At 47.0% G+C, this 20,621-nt stretch overlaps 1 protein-coding gene across 2 annotated transcripts in view; it reads left to right on the top strand.

Annotated features, from left to right (window-relative positions):
- Positions 1-20,621, top strand: part of LOC135897907 (uncharacterized) — a 69,438-nt gene that overhangs the window by 42,333 nt on the left and 6,484 nt on the right. Inside the window, exon 4 of one of the 2 annotated variants that reach the window (XM_065426600.1) lies at positions 18,196-18,416. In XM_065426600.1, the coding sequence (XP_065282672.1) occupies positions 18,196-18,416 (221 nt within the window). Of the gene's footprint in view, positions 1-8,151; positions 8,613-18,195; positions 18,417-20,621 lie in introns of those variants that run through there. The other variant, XM_065426599.2, reaches the window with a different exon arrangement.

The following is a 20,621-nucleotide window of genomic DNA, read 5'->3' on the forward strand; positions in this document are numbered from 1 at the left end:
AGCGTACACACAAACGCCGAGTAGAATTATACCATCACTGCGCAGGACTGTCTAGCTGTGGCTTGGTCGGCACAGAAGTTCGACCTTATCTTCACGGCGACCATTGCACCATCATTTCGGACCACCACGCCTTATGTTGGCTTTCCACTTGTCTGGAAGCCTTGTTCGCTGGATTATCCGTCTGCAATATTTGAACTTGACTCTCACTTACTGGTGTGGCACGAAACACCAGGACGCAGATGCGCTTGCTCGCTGCCCGATTCCTACGGCACCATGCCATGGTTTCACTACTACTTTCCGCTACAAGCATTCCGACGGTCCTTCCACACCTCTGTTGTCTTCAACCGCTCTTAACCAGATTTCATCGCATGATAGTCGATCGCTCATATTTCGCCAACTTGCTGACTCTTACTGTCGACGCATGCTAGATCACCTTCAGGGAACTTCGCAACCGTCCAACGCTCGCCTTCGACCACAGCTGACGCAATACAAGATCGAGAACTGCGTCCTCCACCGCCCTGTCTATCACGCTGAATGTCAACGCTGGGGGCCCGTTCTGTCTCGCTCTCTTCGCGTTTATATTCTTCACGCCTGTCATGACGGCAGGACTGCTGGTCACCTTGATTTTCAGAGAACATTGGACCGCATCAAGCTTTATTTCTACTGGCCTGGCTTATCCGCTGGTGTAGTGAGGTACGTAGCTTCCTGTGGCTTTTATTAGCTCCGAAAGCTAATTAATTATGGGGTTTTACGTGCCAACACCACTCTCTGATTATGAGGCACGCCGTAGTGGAGGACTCCGGAAATTTCGACCACCTGGGGTTATTTAACGTGCACCTAAATCTAAGTACACGGGTGTTTTCGCATTTCGCCCCCATCTAAATGCGGCCGCCGTGGCAGGGATTCGATCCCGCGACCTCGTGCTCAGCAGCCTAACACCATAGCCACTGAGCAACCACGGCGGGTAGCTCCGAAAGCTCCCAACATCATCTCAAAGCGAAGAGTTGCAACAACTCCCATGTCCGCCGGTACCATTCGAAGTCGTTGACATTGACCTGTGCGGTCCCCTTCCCATGACACTCACCGGTAATCGATAGATAATAGCAGCCGTCGACCACTTGACACTTTGCGCCGAAACAGCTTGCGTGACTTCGGCGTCGGCTTCTCAAGTGGCTGCATTTATACTTCAAGCATTATTCTTGCGCCGCGGTGCTCGCCGTGTCATCCTGAGCGATCATGAAAAGGCATTCCTATCACAAATCGTACGCGAATTGCTGTGAGTCTCTGGCTCCCGCACTCCGTCACGCTGTCACGCACACCGCGTCGGTGGGTGGTTCAGAGGCACGAGTAAGAGAGGAAAAGCAACGGGAGCAACTCGTTTTCACCACCCCGTCAAATGTGCACAGTGCCATCTGGAGGGCCCTGGCCGTCGCCACTTTAGCCACTTGACAGCTACAATTATCCGTGACTCCCCTCAGAAGCATTAAAGAAACTGAGCGATTCCTTTCAATTAACGTGCGAGGCCAGAGGAGGCAGAGGTGGAACTGTAGAGAGGAGAAGAGTAGAAGATGGAAAGGGAGGAGTAGAGCCAGTTCCCATACAAGGAAGGGGGGGGGGGGGGTGACGTGAGAAGCCAAGAAAACCCCACTACTATAGGACAGCGGTTGCAGGGAAACATGATAAGCTTTTCAAGGTACGATACAGTACATTGCTGCTATTTCTGAAAAATGACCGTCACGCAAATATGTCAAGCGGGCAACTTACGCAGGGCGCGCAGAAGCAGAACCGCATTAATTCAAGTAGGGTCCAGGAGACACTATGGAAGCGGTCGGCCGTCAAATCAACACTTCTGTGCCTGCCGCATTAGCTTTTCGGCTGTGACATTGCTAGAGGCCGTGGATTTGATCCTAATCGTGGCAGCCGCATTTTGATGGGGGCGAAATAGAAAACGCAATTTACGTGCGTGCACGTAAATTGTGGGACATGAACATCTCAATGTCACAATTATTCCGGAGTCCACCACTACGGCTTGCCTCATAATCTGAGTGTGGTTTTGGCACGTACAGCCCCATAATCAAATTCAAGCTTAATACTGCTGACCCAATGCGATGTGCCATGTGAGGAAATGACAACGCTCAACCCTCTCGGAGGTTATTTATTCATTATTTAGTCAAATAACCGAAAAACCCGGGCAAGCATTACATAGGCGGGAGGGGGGGGCGACAACAGTAAGTATATGCAACACAGCATGACGATGTGTACAGAACTCGTTCACCGTTAGCTACATGTTGAAAAACAAAACTCAAAACATAGAACAGATAGCAACACGCATGAACAAGCATTCAATTTTTACAGGGAGTAGCGTTAGTATATATATATATATATATATATATATATATATATATATATATATATATATATATATATATATATATATATATATATATATACACAGAGGCTCCACTCAAAGAACAACGATAGCGGCGAACACACTCGGCGGTCGTCGAAATTCTGATCAGCGGGTCAAGAGCGTCGGCTTATATAAATCAGCCGTCGAATGTTTTAGAGTAATCGCTGGGACCTAAGAGTCTTCCACAAAGTTCAACATTATTCGCGTCGCGCATACAACCAATCATATTACACAATGTTGGGTGACAGACAGCAGATGGAGCCATCGATAACATGCCAGAAACGTTCGATACTTCCGGGAGAATCCGGCGCTGTCCCACAACATTTGTTAGGCGGTGAAACACTGTCGCCCGATAAACATAAAGAAGTACACGTGTCAATATATATATATATATATGTGTGTGTGTGTGTGTGTGTGTGTGTGTGTGTGTGTGTGTGTGTGTGTGTGTGTGTGTGTGTGTGTGTGTGTGTGTGTGTGTGTGTGTGTGTGTGTGTGTGTGTGTGTGTGTGTGTGTGTGTGTGTGTGTGTGTGTGTGTGTGTGTGTGTGTTGTTACGTCCAAGCGCGTAAAAGGGACGCGGGGATCAAGAAGAGAAGCGAAGAGGAAAACGATGACTGCGCAGTGGCCTTTCCTGTAGTTCGTAGCCTGCCGTTCCTGCTCTTGCACGCCTAAATAAACCCATTTTCCCCACGCTTGTAACAAATTCGTGGACGGTGCGGACTACGCCTCCTAATCGCGGAGCCTACGCTGCTACAACTTTGCCGAAGCCGTCGAATTGCTGGACTTCCGCCACCCTCACCCCACATGCCTGAATACGCCTGCTAGATTCCTGAAGCATCTGACGCGGCTTCAAGGCCAGCACCTGGTCTTCCGTAGCAATACTACCGGGTGCCACTCACTTTCGGAGGAAAAGCCGGAGAAGATGTCGACGAGTGGCTCACGAACTACCGAAGGGTGAGCCAGCATAACGGTTGCAACTCGACCACACAGTTCTCCAATGTTGTGTATTCCCTTACCGACACAACGCTCGTCTAGTATGAGAATCACGAAGTCACGCTCACTTCATGGGAGCTTTTCGTCGAGGATCTCCGAGCGTGTTTTGGAGACTCTAGCGCAAAAAAGAAACGCGCTGAACAGACGCTTTCGCAAAGAGCTCAGATTCCCGGCGAGACCTGCACGATTTATATGGAAGAAGTGCTGAAACTCTGTAAACTAGTGAACATCTCAAATGTCTGAAGATGACAAAGTTGGACACTTGTTAGAGGAATAGCCGAAGACGACTACAATTTTTTGATCGGCAAGGAAAGCGTGTCTGACGTCATTCGCCACTGCAGGACCTTTGAGACGCTGAAGATGCGACGGATAATACCGAAGTTTCGTCGCCTGGCTAATGTCACAACGGTGGCAAGTGTAGACCCGATCTCGTGTGTTGACCTTCCATCAACAATACGGCAGATTGTTCGCGAAGAGTTGCTCTATCGGGTAGAGATGTACCGTTGCACACCCGGCATCGCTGGTGCGTACTTACCACCCGAGATGAGAAACACGGCCGTTTCGACCGCATGGCAGCCCACGGTTCACTCAGCGACCGTCGAGTATAGGTCTACCCCACAAACGAGAGGGACCCTGAGCTATCAAGATCATCACTACGAATAATACCCTCGCCGCTCGCACGCCTCCCGGCGGCAAGTTCCTAGCCATGATGAATATGACATACCTGCTGGCTATGCAGTCGGCAGCAACATGTGTGAATACGTGGAAGAACAGCGAAATTTGTGGCATCCGCTGGTGTGTTTCCAATGCGGTGTCGCGGGCCACATAGCGACGTTTTGCAAACGTCGCCCAACAACGTGGAATGGTAGATCCGGGTCTTCAACAAGGACCGCACTTCCTATGAGGACATTCAACAGTCGTACGCCACCTCTTGGTTATCTGGCGTCGCTCCCGGCAACAATAACTGGCAGAGAAGCTTTCGGAGCCGCTCGCCGGCATCTGACAGGAGTTTCACGCCACCGCGATCTTCTCGTGCACCGCTTTTACGTCAATCTCCATCGCAAGTGCGCCGCTCCGCCTCGCCTTCACAACCGGAAAACTAGCTAGCGTGGCCGATGGGGGTGAGGTCGCACGACACGTGCTATCGCCAGAAATTCCACCTGCACTTGCTATGATTAAGAACAAAGTGCATGTACTTGTTGATGGTGTTCCTACAATGGCTTTAGTGCATACCGGGGCAACTGTGGCCGTAATGAGTCTCGGTTTTAAATGTCGGTTAGGGCACAAAGGTGTATTTCCGTGGGACCAGGCTGCAACGTTTTGTGGAATGAGCGGCGAGCCGTTGCGCCCCGTTTGTGTGTGCACTGCTGAAGTATCCTTGGCTGGTGGAGTTTTCACGACGGAGTTTGCAGTTACTCCCCGATCGACGCACGAAGTGATTTTGGGCATCGATTTTTTGCGACAGTGTGGTGCGACCGTTGATTGCCGCACGGGGGAAGTTTGCGTCGATGGTCATGTTTCGTCCGGGCTATTATAGGAGACTTGCAGTCAAGGTGAACTTTGTGTGTCTGCAGATACTATTGTGCCTGCGTCCACCACTGTGTGCATGTCCGTTGTATGTCGCACTGAAGTTCCAGACAGTTTCGATGCCTCAGTATAACCAATGCATCTAAATTGCGTGAAGAAGAACGTTTTTGTAACTCATTATGTGGTATTCATCGGCAACAGGCGTTGTGGCTTGTGAACGGCTAACTGCTTGGCAGAATTCGTCCTGCTTCCAGACGGCTTGAAAGTCGCCTACGTTACAGAATACACGTCTTCGTCCGTAGCCGTACTAACACAGCCGCCGTGTGAACCTGCTCACCTTTGCCACGTCTCTGACAAAAAGCTTCTGTCTCTGAAAAACAAGTCGCTCTGCAAAAGGGAGTGCCATACCTTGGTGGATATGCTTTCTAAGCATCTGTCAGCGTTTGACTTTGCGCAGCCGGACAAAGCGTTCTCGATTCCCGAGTCACGAACACGCCATACTATCGATACGGGATCTGCGCACCCGATCAGGCAAAAGCCTTATCGCGTGTCGCCTAACGAGCTCAAGATAATCGGACAACAAGTGAGTGACATGATGAAAAATGGGATAATACAAGAGCCCTCGAGTCCTTGGGCAGCTCCGATCATACTTGCCAGAAAGTATGTTTATTATTAAGTTTCTTCTATTTTTATGCGTTGCATACTACAATCACTCAGTTCCGCTCTTGGGCGCGGCCGGGCAGCCACCATTGACCTTTAGCGCAATCTCGTGACCTGACATCACGACAGCCGGAGGAAAAGCTGGGCCCCAACTCGCGCAATGTGCAACGCATTCTTGGCTTAACCCTGCTAAGCCTGGCCATTTTTTACCACCACAACAATCCTACACTGTTCGATACGCTATGCCTCGCTGAAGAGGCTCGGAGACTTGCGCGTCTGCTGACTTTGGCATCACAGGAAAACTCCAAAGCCCGCTACGACGCACGACATCGACCTGTTACATATCACCCTGGTGATCTCGTTTGGCTTTGGACTCCCACAAGGAAACGCGGTTTGTGCCGATAGCATCTGGCAAACCACGATGAACTATATATTGTCATCGAGAAAGTCAACGAAGTGAATGAAGTGAACGCCTCACGAACACTAGCAGACGTTCTGCTAGGACACAAGTCGCGCATGTCGCACGGTTGAAATCTTGCACGCCACGACAAGCTAGCTGACTCGCCCAGTGAGCTTTGTCTGCGAGGAGAGGTATGCTACGTCCAAGCGCGTAAAAGGGACGCGGGGATCAAGAAGAGAAGGGAAGAGGAAAACGAAGACTGCGCAGCCGCCATGCCTGTTGTTCGTAGCCTGCCGTTCCTGCTACCACATTTCCCCGTGCTTGTAATTATACATATATATATATATATATATATATATATATATATATATATATATATATATGTATGTATGTATTGGATGCAGGTTACAGCTCAAAGTGACGTTTCAGGCTTGTTATAAACGCCTCGTAATCAATGACAGATAAAATGGTGCCAGGCAGAATATTCCATTGACGGATGGCGAAGACGACAGGCGAATGAAGGACGAGATTAGTGCGAGCAAAGATGGATACGACTTAGCTGGTTGTCAATGCGTGGCAATATGCGATGCGCAGGCGTGATATGGGACTTAGCAAGGGAAGAGTGCCTGCGATATAATTTAAGGAAAATGGATAGAATGGAAAGTATTCTACCCCCCGTATTCACAAACGCACCTCGACTTGACCCTCCACTCGAAATGCTCCTTGAGGGCGGTTTTTCATTTCACAAATCGCCCTCCACTTGAAACGCGCCTTGAGTGAAGGAAAGCTCGAGCGCTTTACTCGAGAATCTCAAGGTAGCCTCGCAACTACCTTGAATCGCTCCTCGAGTGAAGTTAGTGCGTAAACATGGCTGCCTTGCGATCTGTCGCTCGCCTCGTCAGCATTTTCCGATGGACGCCAGTTGCCTCCGTAGCTTCTCTTGGGTTAACCGTGCTGCGCATTTTCGAGGGCTTCGTTTTAGGGACCGTTGCAGTCCTCTGGAGCGCTTCGGCACCGGAATTATTCCACTGCAGCGCCGAGACAGATCGGCCGTCCTGTCAAGAAGACTGCGAGCTAGCGCAGTGATTGTCGTCTTACTCCGTGCATGAGCCAGTTGATGACCTGCAGACTGGTATTCTTCGTGCCAGTGCTCCGAACCTACTATCGGCGTCAGTGCATTCACGTGTTTCTTGCGGCTCATCGTAGAAAGCCGCATCAGTTCAAGCACGGCGCGATACATAACTGCAGCGGACTTCGAACTTGCAAAAAGAAAACAGCTACGAAGATTCCTGTCACCAGTGGGTGTGTTGCCTGTGTGCGTGTGTCGCTTGCGCGAGCGCCGGCCGTCGGCGCTGTTTGTACTCGGGCAGATCGTCACTGCCTACGCTAATCCAAGGACGGCGAAACACACCGCAGCAAAGCGAGCATCTTTGTAAACGAGCAGGTGCGTTCACTTTAATTTTTGCAATTTTCTTTAATTTGATGCGGCTAGTTGCGCTAACGAAAATAAGAAATGGACTGTAATTTCGCGCGGACTGTGTGCAGTTGGTGCAATGTAAAGTCATAAGAAAAAATTACGTAATCCTTGCTTCAAACCATTCAGTTTTATTAGCTTGTCATCCCTATGAAGACCCAAGCTCAACGAGGAAGTCAGCAACCATGAAATGGCATTCAGAATTATACCTGCACACACACAAAGGTTAATGTAATGTTTTGTTCGAATAAAAGAGACAGAATAACAATACAACAGAGTAGAGTTTTTTGCATCACATTATTTTTTATTCCGATAAATAAAGGTGTAGCAATGTAGTGACAGCACCTAATACAGACAGTGCTAGCAAGTGGTAGCAGATATATCTCGCACACCTTTATTGCGAACATCCTAGCTCTCTATAGGGTTCATTATGTAAGTGTTAAATCGCTGTTGTCGGTCTTGCTGAGCAAGCGGTAGACCAGCTGAAAAATGTTTCTTTGCAAATAAAATAAATAAAAACAGTATGAGCTAATTATGGTAAAAAAATCGTGCTCTAGAACACAAACTTCTTAAACTAATGTATTATTACGAAATGTAAACTGAAGAAAACGAATACAGTACCTAAGCTAGTTTCATGGACCTTCTTTAACATCGTTGTATGTTTATTACCAACCCCTTCTCTTTGCAGGAACCAGGTTGCCAACACACGCACGAAGAGCAACTGCCTTTCCAACTGTGCTGTGTGTGCTGCGCTTGCATTGGTGTGCAAGTGGAGGAGAGGTCCAATTAATGTCCTGCTGCACTGTAATAGCCGTCGAAATATTCTGCTTAAGACACCTATCATTTTTCCGATATCCTACCAGCTCAAACGTCACCACTAAAAGCAGTTTGACTGCATGTATTTGCCTTCATAGACACGTTGTAGCTGAAGTCACTGTATTTTTCATCCAGATGGCCTTTCTTCAGTCATACTTATTAAGTCAGTATGTACCCCTTCATAATTTCTGGTCAATTCAAGTGCCAATTTTTTTTCTCAAACAATAAATTAACATTATTCTCGCATTTTTGTACTTTCATAGTATGCAATGCAGCGTGAACTCTGATCCTACAAACAGAAGCAGTAATGAAGGACAAGAAAGGAGGTTGACCGAGGGGCGCGATTTTTATAATCATATTATTAGAAGCCAACAGGCCAAGTCACCAAAGACAACATAAGGAAAATTACTTGTACTTACTAATCGAATTAAAGAAATGATAAATTAATGGCAATGAAAGTGGATGAAAAAACAACTTGCCGCAGGTGGGAAATGATGTAGTTCTAGTAGTAGCAGTAGTTAGTTCTAGTAGTAAAATATAAATACACAAGAAAGTGGAAAACGGTGCCGCGGTAGCTCCATTGGTTAGAGCATCGCACGCCTATGGCAAGTTTTCTCAACCACTTTCATTGCCATTAATTTGTCATTTCTTTAATTCAATTAGTAAGTAGAAGTAATTTCTCCTCTGTTGTCTTTGGTGTCTTCGCTTGTTTGTTTCCAAGGATATAAACAGAAGTAGTAGTACTGCTGACAAATATATTCTAGAACAAAACACCATCTCTCTTCAAGACAGTAGTCTGTAGGGTGCAGCCACCCGACGGCATGCAGTGGTAAATTCTTGTAGAATATATGCTGTTTCTACCCTGCTTCTAGCTTCAGCTTAAGATAATTTATGATGGCCCGAACAATGAGTTTCTTCCATTGGATGCGGATGACAGTTGGCTTCAATGGGGCTTGCAGAACTTCAGCAATTGGCCGAGGTACAACACCCAGGGTAGCAGCGTGTCTTGTGGAATCCCAAAATAGGCCAAATGGTGATGCAGACTGTCACAATGGCAATGCTGGAAAATACAGTATAGAGCGAATTACTACCGTTATTTCAGAAAAGCTGAGATCAACCATCAAAACTATGGCATATTTTTAATCTACACTTGCTCATGCTAAAGTAGCTTCAGCATGCCACAAAATACTGAAGTGCTGGCTACAAGTACTACGAAAGTGTTGCTTCACAAATTGTGCGCAGCAAAAAGATCCTGTCGCAGCTGCAAAGCACCACGGGCAACTGATGACCTCGCCCATGATATTCATGCGATTTAAAACAAAAATTATATGACAGCTGAAGGGGAATAAAAAATTAATTCGATTTCATTGACATGGCTGTTTCATGTTTGTGGTTCTAAATAACAGGGTGTCCATTTCGCCATTTTGTTAATGTGGGGACACGTAACATGAATATTTTTACAAAGTTTATAAAAATAAGCACAGACTAATTACCGGGTATGCTAGTCAAGTACTTCTTCAGCACCTCGCTTCTTTCAGGGAAGCGAGCTGGTGCAATTCCAACAGGCAGGCACCATAACTATCGATGCTTTCAGGTCTGCCAGAAGCCTTACTGCGCAGCACAGGCGTTGATTTTTTCATCAGCTGGTCCTTCCAAGGCCCACATCCTGCACCAGAATGCCAAAACATTTAAGTAGACAGGGCGCTCGCGAAAGCCCAGTTTATGGAACGTGCATCAGCTGCTACCACATAGCACACTGAAAGAGTTAGGACGAAAAAACAAATGGCGGTGATGAAGCATTGACAAGTGAATTTTCGGAAGATTAAAACATTGCGTAGCGTATACACCAGAACACCGTGAATTCAAAGGGCGCCGCCATATTGATGAGCGCCGGTCGCGCCATCTATCCCAAGCGCCGCGAAGTAGCAGGCCTGGGCTGCCACGCCGGGAGATGCGACCCGGCGCGAAAGCGAAACTTGGGCTTTTTAGCTGGGCGGAAGGCGTGTTTCGCGTTTTTTCTAACCTGTCATTTTCGCTGTCTGGATTCAATCAAACTTCAAGACCTCATGCAAGTCCGCAATGGCCACACTGAGTGCTGTGCAGACTGCAGAAGCGAATACATCGGGTAGGTACGCTATTACGTTTGTACAAACCGCGCGCTATATGCTAGAACACGTGTGAGCTTTTTGGCACGTAACCTGTGAAGGAATTTACAGCACTGTGTTGGTGCCATATATTATTAAAGCACGCAGAACACTGTCATCTGCACTTTCAGTTTGGTCTTGTTTGTCATGGTGTCTACTGGGTTGGCCGCGTTTGGCAACCAACTGGCGAGGTCGTTTGACTGCCCGGTTAGCAGGCGCCTGCCCTTCACCACCTGCACATTGAAAACAAAATAGATGTTATAGTAAGAAGGGCTGTAGTTCTTTCCCATGCCATCACTGTTGCGAAGATATAAAGTCCTCTCAAAATGAAATAGAAAACACACCAGGCCAATTGTATCGTGCAACCACTTAAGAGTACTACATTCAAAACAAAAGCCTAGAGCACTCGAACAAGCAGCATATGATGCTAAACCTGCACTCATTGGAAAACGAGGTACTACAGTAGTTATAATTTTCAACTACATGTGCAGTCAAAGCCCGTATAACAGGGCGAGCATGACAGATGCAGGTGTTGTACAGTTGCACAAACCACGACAGGGCGCGTAAAATTACCATCCCTACTTAAAGCTGCATCATCAGGACCCCTTTGGTACAAGACAACAACCGCACCTGCATTCCAAGAAATTAGCCCCACCAACTGCAGCTACCTGGTACTAGACCTGTTTCGCTTGTGCGAGGCCATCGGATTGTTGGCGCTCCTTTAGAAAAGAAAACAGTAAAAAATGAAAAAAATAGTGAGAACGATCAAAATTTTGTTACAAAATACAAGAATAATTAAGCACCTTATTTTCCTCGCCATATGAACGAAATATTTTGCGCTTTGCCCCGCATAACAGCCCGCACGCAGTTTAGAGCTCAGGAGGCTCAAATGAATTCGTTACGAATGACACCTGCAACACCAGCTCGTAAAGGTAGGTGCGCTGCAAGAACACCTTCGGCGACGAGTAGTCGTCGTTCACGTTTTTGTGGACGCATGCTACGTGACGAGACTTCGGTTTACTTTCATTAGCAATAACGCTCACCAGCAAGGCCTACAACTTGTCGTTCACGCTTAATGGTCATTCCGTGCACCAGCTGCAAGTACCGCTAACCGCAAACTCAACTGTTCCGCTTAACCGTCGGGAGCTCTGCCTGAATGAAAACACGAAAAGGCTTGCCTTTTTGTTATAGCCAAGGCGAAGCACCGGCGCGGGATTCTGCTCTGTAGGCTTGTTGCCCAGAAAGTGCTCGGAGCAAACCTGCGTGTTACACGTATTACGTTTGTAGGGCGCAAAATTGAACGTGGCACCAAAATATACACAGATCGAATACTCACTCGTGCATTTTCACTGGGTTGGTAGTTCTTCCTATTCACTGCAGCTATCTACCGGTGGCGCAGCTTGGCATTCTTCGTTGCGGATGGAAATCGGTGCAGGCAGAAAACACCGCACCGGCACGATTCCCTACGTGTGTTGTGCTCTTCGCAAACAGCGCTAAACAACCTGCTCCTTTTCCGCTGGTTGTTTTGGCATCCGAACACGACGCAATGATGCCCAGATGACTTCTTCTACTTTGGATCTGTGTGAACGGGCACATTTCCGCACTTTGGAGCCCTAGAGCTGGCGCTTGCCATGTCTATTGGTAGCCGGCGAACACACTTTGGCAGCCCAGTCATCGGTCGACCGGGCAACCCGGGTGCGAGAGTATGCGTTCGGTTAGCCTGGGTGCGAGACTAGCGTGTTCTGGTCTATATGTGAGGTGAGGAAGCACAGGAAATGCAGGCACCAGTGCTGGTTCGTTGACCATATGTGCTACAAGTTGAGCAAGCCGACTGACCACCACGGCTTCTAAAACAAAGTACAGGACTCAAAAGTTGCTTGTTTTTTTTTTCTACCTGCCGTAGCTACGCACTCAACCATATACGCATTCTGCCACGTGTATACTATAACTGCTTCTCCTCTACCGAAAGATTTCAAACGCGATACTGGAATGATCGTTGGATGCAGGCGCCGATCCATACCTTCTATATTATCGCTTAAAAAAGCGAAACCAACAACAGATTGTCGTGCCGAATCTTCCACAAGTTACCATTAGCAAAAAAAAAATAATATATGTTTTGGACAAGCTTATGCTGCCTCGAATATATTTCAGGTACTAATTAATGCCCGCAGCATGAGCAACTGGAGTCAATCATGCTTGTGTACATCTGAAACGGCTTATCGACAGCGCAGCGGCAACCTCAAGAAAACCGCATTGACATACTATGCTTCCATGAAAGAATGGCTCACTCACCCATATTTTCTGTCCTGTTGTTGCTTTCAGCAAACTCACAGTACCACTCGGTCTTGAAGGCAAACAAAGCTGCCCGTCGACCGTTCCATCTGTGGCCTCAGAAGTCATTCAGGCTCGGTCACCATACGCACAACGAAAAAATCACCCATCATAACCGCGATTATCAACCGCAACGTCAGTCACCAATGAAACACTAGGAAAAAAAGAGCAGCGGACAACTGCCGGCGCAAATTATCTTGGTTCTCAGCCATACGCCATGCTCTCAGCTGTTGAGATGCGATTAATGCCAGACCTCAAACACAGCTCCCGCTTGATCTATCAGTCGAGCGCTCACAGTGGCAGCGTTGCCGTGCTAAAGTTGTGCATTGCGCCGTGTAGTTGTTTGATTAGGAAGACGAATGAACTGAAACACATATTTGTCTTAAATAATGGGTCTTTTAAAAAGCACATTGAAGAATAGTCTCGATATCAGACGCTTTTCTCGGTCGATACACTTCACTTGAGTCGAGGGCGCATTTTCAAGGCGTTCCTTGGCGGAGGAAAGGTGAAGTAGTGTTCATGAAACACAACGGAGCCTTGAGTGAAGGAAGCCCCGTCGCCTCGACTTGGCTGAGTCGAGGAGGAGCTTCAAGTGAAGGCGTGTTTAAGAATACGGGGGTACGTCTTTCAAGAAAAGGTATCTTGAGAGCTTTCTTTATTTTAGTCCAACTTGTCGTACGCGAGTAGTTCTTTGATATGAATCGAATGGCATTATTTTGAAGAGACTCCAATTTTGTTATTAAGTATGCCTGGTACGGGTTCCAAATGAAAGAGGCCTAATCCAAGTGCGAGCGCACTAACGTAGTGTATGCTAAAATTTTTGTGTCTGCATTAGGTAAACGCAGATTGCGTCTGAGAAATCCGAGTGTTTTAGAAGCTTTGTTGATAACCGTGTCTATGTAAATGTTCCACGAAATGACGGATGCTAAATGGATACCTAAATATTTTATGACAGGTACTGATTCTACGGTCATGCTGTTTAGAGTGTAGTGTCAAGGTTGTGGGTCAGATGTTATGGTAATCCTCACCAATTTACTTTTAAAGTGGTAATTTCCGTTTCCCGTTGCATGCACTAATTGTTAATCCTGTCTATGTCCGACTGTAACTGAAGTGAATCAGAAGCCTCATTAATTTGTCTGTATATCACGAAATCATCTGCAAACAATCTGACTGTAGAACTCTGAGTATAGTTTGTCATTATATAAACTAAGAATAATATAGGTCCGAGTACCGACCCTTGTCGTACTCCAGATTTAACGTGGGAGAGGGTTGATGAATGGCCATTAATAAAGACTGAATGGTAGTAATTGGCCAAAAAACTTCTTAGCTATAAAATAGCCTTCGAATTAATGTTCAGATTGTCAAGGTTTTTTATTCGACGTTTGTGCGGTACATTATTGAATGCTTGGCGAAATCTACAAGTATGGCGTCTATTTTAGAAGCAGCATGGACAGCGCAATGAAGGTCAGTAAATAATTCGAACATTTGAAATAAAATATGGCCCACAAAACTCCTCAAGCAATGACCTCTCCCTGTGTGTTCTGTGTACTACGCAGACAAGCAACAGTGGTGCAGGTAAAGTAACATTTAACATCAACTCATCACTCTTCTCTCAGCCTAAACGTTGAAGAAATTAAGCTTTAGCTGTCAACGTCACCGATAATTATCATTAATCAAAGCATCCAGCATAGAAAGCATCGCGTTCAACGATTCCCAGAGCACGTGGGATCTGCATAACTTTGTTCTTCCCTTGATTACAACCGTGCTAAACAATTACTTCACCATTTTTTTTCTTTTCGGGTATTAAAGGTTCTCAGTTGGTATCTCCTGTGTCCTCGCTGTTAAAGACAGTGACCGACGTCCGTTGCATGCGGTTGATTGATCCAAGTGTTAGGTTGGAGCTAGCGCAAACCTCTGCCTTATGCGTTCTCGCCTTCTTTCTCTACAGTTTTGAGCACACCCGCACGTCCAGGTTCCACGTGTGCACTTCCAGAAGGTAGAGATGATGCTCAGGATTTTGTTTACGGTGATTAACAGTACTATCAGGATGGACCACGTAATACCGTCTATTCCTGGAAACACCTTAACGACACGGCTGCTCTTCCATGTCTGAGGCGGCGCCATTATTTCTTCCACGACAATAACTTCAGGCTGTTAGTTTAAACGCACCATCGGCTTGGTGCGTGGAACAGAGCGTAGAAACAGGAAGTGTCCCTTCTTCCTCCGTTTCCAACGCCGTCGAAGAAGCTTTTCTGGATGCCGGACTCGTCATTGTAGGCAGCTGCATGTAGTGGTCCCTCTCAGAGATAAAATTGCAATCCCTTCTCAAAATCGTCGAGATGGTGAAGTCGATACCACGGTTCCGAGCACTGCGTCCCTTTATTGTTTTGTTTTCTTACTGCGGTGGCGGTAGGAGGAGGAGTGATGATTTTGCCGCGCCGATTTCTGTTTATCCAACACTGTGTTCACTATGTAACTGGGATGCATGTACTTCTCAGCACACAGGTCAGCTGGTATAGGGTGACTGGCCGTTGACGCAAGATCTGCGAGCGTTGAGCGTTGACTGTTTTGCTCTCGTGTAAGACTGTAAGGGTAGCTGAGCGGTTCAGCAACTGGTCTCTTGGGCATCCTCGTCAACCGTGACCTTTGTATAGGTCATGACTCAGGTGGCCTCGCTCTCTTCTAAGAGTGTTCTACGTCACACTCACTGGTCCCTCGGCGGTTTCCGTTCAGCCTACTCTCTTGCTCAGTGAAAATGCTGTTTTCAGCAATGGTTGATTTCATCGTGGGCCTGTGGTTGTTCTCTATAAGTCTGAACAAATGGTTTACCTTGATGCACCGTATTGGCAACTCGTTCAGATGTCGCTTGTCGTCGTGGCAGATGGACAGTACGGACTCAAATCTTGAGCACGGGCTGGAACGAGACTGACTGGAGTCGTCGACGCTATTGTGCCGGCGTTGAGGCCGGCTTCTGTTGCGACTGCCTGAGCCTAGATAGAAGTGGCATATTCCTTTGCGGCGTGGTCACAATCATTGCACATTACAAAGCAGGGATAGTCCTTTGATGCCGAACCTGCGGCCAGCGCTTATGGGGTAGACAAAATTCCACGGTGGAATTTTTCGGCAAGCACCTTGAACGGGAGACCTGGCTCTCTCCTCTGCCCTCGACTTGCACCTGAACGAATTTCCACCTTGTCTTGCCGCGACCTCGGAGTAGCCCACTCATCGGCCTCAGTTTCGTTCATGCGTTAACGGCAGAGAATATCGATATCTCCCGCTGGCGATCACATAAGGCCACGAAGTATGACCAAGTTCTGACGCGTGGACTCTGAGGCTGTCGAGGCAGTCTGTATGAAAGTGCACCTCCTAGTAGAGTTCTTGCAGCTGCGATACTTGAAAAGAGCAATCAACGGGCACGATGGCATGCAACCTCTTAATAAAGTCATGGACAAGCGTGATTGGGCGACCGAATCTCTCTCGGAGGATCTTCATTGTTACCGGGTACCTGGCCTCCGCAAGGCACACAGTTCGATTGCACGCTTCGCTGTACTGGTTAAGCATGTTCTTAAATACGAAAACATGTCTATGTCCTTTCTTTTGCAGACAGCGCGAATAACGGGACACAGAAAAGAGACACACGACACAGTCACTGAGCTTCAACCTGCATCCCGTTCTTCGCGCTGTTCGGTAAAGAAGGTGTCCGTACGAGCAAGCCTGACTAGCCGCTATTCTGAAGTTTTCTATGCCGGACAGCTCGCGGTTGCTATGGATCCTGGCCTCCAAATGTTCCCAGAAGCCCTGCCACTCGCGAAGTTCCCCGGAAAAAAGGGGTACCTGTAGTTTCGATAGCGTAACTCGTTCTATCGGTGCTCGGGAACTTGCTTGCATGGAGACATCTTGTGTGGCGGCTTCGTTCAGAACGCTTGGGTGGCTCTGCCCCGGGCCCATGCAGTGGAATTCAGATAGAACCCGACCCGGCTCATGGTGTTGCGAATCTAGTCGCGGTACTCGAGAGCTGCGGTGGCTTTCGCCTCGTACTCGTCAATGTCGTTCATGAGGTTGGCAATCTTCTCTTTAAGCGCTGCAGGCGCAGAGCCCTTGTCCTGCAGGTCATCCAATATATCTTTCAGGTAGTGCGGCAAAGGATGCTCGGTTGTAGTGCTTCGGTAGCGGAGGAGATGAGCCTTGTAGCAACGGCTCAAAGCACGCCCCTGCTGCGTCGCAGTTGATCCATCATTGATGCAAGATGCCAGTCCTCTCCCGCCTTTCGGCATCAGAGACTACGTTAAAGAGATACTCACGTCCTTTGAATGCGCTTGATTGATCGAACTGCTTACATAGCGCTAGCGCAAGCCTTTTCAACACTTGGTAAATGAATAAAGGCACCTTGCTCATATTTGTGAAATATTAGAGGCTTGCTTTTGTGTGGACGAAATTAATTGTGCGTCGACAATACATGAGCATCAGATGAAAATTGCGCATGCCATTTATCCAGACCGTATTAGGTGCGTATTACAAAGTTCACTCTGGAAGCTGCTTTCCTGTTGTAATTGCAAGCAACAGAAAGATCACTTTTAGTGACAGTTGGGAGACGTTACGGCCAACGTTCACACGAAGTAAAATTCGGAATACCTTGGTTGAAATACTGTCTTTATAAAATTATTTAACAAGTGGTCGAAACTGTTATGTACGGGGAAGGCTTCAAACGGATCATTCATATAGGGCCAATGTTTAAAGAATGCTGTTCATTTACAGGCTACACGAATTCCTATTCCAACTATCTGCAACATATGCAGCTACCATGTAGATAGAGAAAACCAACTAAATGTTAATTGCCTTCGAATAGAGATACTGACATTAGTTGTTTTGCTATATGCTTCATTGCATAATTACTCTTCATTATTTCATCAACTTCTCAAATATTATAAATGGATGAGAAGTGTAAATAAAGAAATTGTGGAGCAACATGAAAAAATACCGATACAGCTTTCTGTTGCTCAATGCTACATAAGAGTGCTTTTGTAGGCATGAGAGTAGCCCGCGATTACACTCAAAATCGTCCCGCGACGGGCCGTCGCGGCGCTTTGTTTGTACTCACGGGCTTCTTTCATGCTTGGAAAAACAATTTTATGCAGCGCGTATTGAGCAACTGAATCCTTATCGGGAGTTAGTTCTGCATACTGCTACAAAATTTTCTTAATGGTAATTTTTATCGAACTATAGTATATGAGAAGTTGTATAAGGCCAATTACGTAATTCAATGCAACGAAAATTATAATCCGAATATGTGCAAGCGATGGCAATGAATATTACCTTGGTGTAGTCCACCTGCATGGCTTCTGCATATATTTAAAGTTTGGATAAAGTTACACCTGCATAACATCCAGCTTTCGGAGGTCACGGCTGGCTTGTGTAACACGACGGTTCCAATGGGCGCGCAGTCATTCGCCCAATGGCTGATGGATGATGATCATGTCGAAGATCACCTGATGTTCCTGATCAGCGTCGCCTTCGCGGGCAGCATGATAATGGCGCTCACGTTCGCCTGGCTCGAGGTTGACGTGGCATTGGCGAACGTGTCCTGGCCGCTCGCCGCGCCCGTGGTCCTGTTGCTCGCCACGCAGAGCTGCTTGTGGGGCCTGGCGGCAATCTACGCGCTTTGGTAAGCTCACCATTGGCGACTAGTTCGGCTATAGACCGTTTTTTCGTAGGCGCCGCCATATTGTGAACGCAGTGGTGCCGCCTATGAGCAGCGCCATACTGGCTTGGGTGAAAGAGGTCTTTTGCATGGCAGGTATACGCTCGGCGGTAGGTTCTGGCATTTTTTTCCATAGTCGTGCGGTCTATTTAGTATGACGTGCGTTTTCTACGTGGTAAACGGTTCTATGAGGCGTGCTGAAGTGGTTAAGGCGTCATGGCCTGAACTTCTGCTGGCGTTGAGGTGGATGGAACACGCAGCGCGATAAGTGCGCGCATATTTGAGCCTACAATCAGCCTCGGAGATCAATTGTGTATTTCTGAATGTTCCAATCATTAACGTGACCTTATTTCAGTATTATCCTCTATTTCTAAGCTGCGGTTTAGGAGCCATGAAACATACCAGACGATCTTAACAGCGTGGGTACCATTCTAGCTACGATAGGAGCTGTACTGTTATACTTTGACAAGCGTTCAAACTGTTCGCTGCAGGTTACAGTGTGTGACTACTTGGTTGGATGGACTAGGTTTCCACCCATGAATAAAATAGATTTGGCGAGTAATAGGAGCATACCTTACAGTCTGAATTAAGCTTGTCCAGCAAAGCGACCGTTTACGAACTGCGCGAGCGTCCTATTTAAGTAGTAGTAGGTGCTTGATTACAGATATATTTGTTCTATATAGCGCGTGGTCCAAGCATACGGCATCAGCGGTTATATATTTATAAACGTTGTGCGTCATTAGCCCGTTTTCTCTTGCTTTTTAAAGAGAATGATAACCGAATTTCTTTTTTCGGTTTTGTTCGTTCAGTTCTCTACGACGCACTCACACGTATTACGGAAATTTTGCGCTCAAAAATAGCCATCGCATTCTTTTTATGTGAGCCCTCTCATATATTATGGCTGTATAAGGCCACAAAGGCAATGCTGAAGCACACAGCTTATATATGTATCGTGCTGGCTCACCAACTGCAGTGATCGCTGTGCTGAGCAGCGCCATGGGCCTCATGCAGAAAGGCTAGCGTAGACATATAGTCATTTCAAGCATACTAGACTTGATATGCGTGAGAACGATGCCAGTGTATCACAAATATTTGATAGCGCCTGCCGCTCAGATGTTTCGTGGTTGCCTTAGGTTGGCCGTGCACGAGCATGTGCTCTTATATTTTATGTTTTACTCCCTACGCCAGTCGATCAGACAGTGAGCTGATTTACAATTTATTGCTGGTAATACAGAGACGCCGGTCTTCTTTGTTGAATTAAAATCGATATTAGCAAAATAGTAAACAACACATACACGCACCGCGACTGATAATACGCGCACACCGCGGCTGATTTTGCGCGTCACATTTTTGTGCCCCCAAGACATATTGCTGCCTACAGTAGTTACCGATGCACCGAAAGGCTTCCCTGACGCCCTTATTTGAACGAACATGGCGTAAATTTCACAAAGTAAGATCTAAAACATCTCGAAATCGTTCCGCAGCACGCAAAAGCATTACTTTCAAGCAGCGCCGCGCCGGATCGCCCAAGCCAGAGAGGAGGAAAGGCTCTCCGGGCGCCCTATCCTCCTCGCCCGATGAAACGGTCTATAGCTAAGCGTTACTAACTGGTCTAGCCACCTCGAGTAACGGGAACTGAATATTAGAGGTGCGGACAAAGTGCACTCCTCCTTGCTCAAGCGGGATACTGCAAATAAATCTTTCAGTGGCCTAGAAATTCGGAGATTTCAGATAAAGCTTCTATTAGCCCCGCAATTCAGCCCTGGAATTAACCTTACCGACAAAATCACCCCCACCATCGCTAACCAGGGGGCTAATAGGTAACTTTTTGTAGCCATTTTACCTATATATTTCACTTTCCGAATACACCTAGCTATATAAGAACCATTTGAAGTCTTCTGCTAGTTTTATGAATGGGCCTTTTCCCCGAATGAAATCTTCTCTAGTGGTGTGAACTTCGGCACAACCCAATCAACAACTCATTTGTTTCAATCTGCCAACGAACAGTGTTCAGCGTGTCTACCAAGTTCACATATGGAAATTCCCTGAATTTTCCTGGTTTTCCCTCCGTACCTTTGCAAAATTCCCCGAGTGACACAGAACTTTGTTTTATGTCAAGACGGGTTGGACATCGTGTGGACTGATGCTGTCACTCTCTAGTAAGCATGT

The sequence above is a fragment of the Dermacentor albipictus genome, chromosome 2, assembly GCF_038994185.2.
Source record: "Dermacentor albipictus isolate Rhodes 1998 colony chromosome 2, USDA_Dalb.pri_finalv2, whole genome shotgun sequence".
Classification (NCBI taxonomy): Eukaryota; Metazoa; Arthropoda; class Arachnida; order Ixodida; family Ixodidae; genus Dermacentor; species Dermacentor albipictus.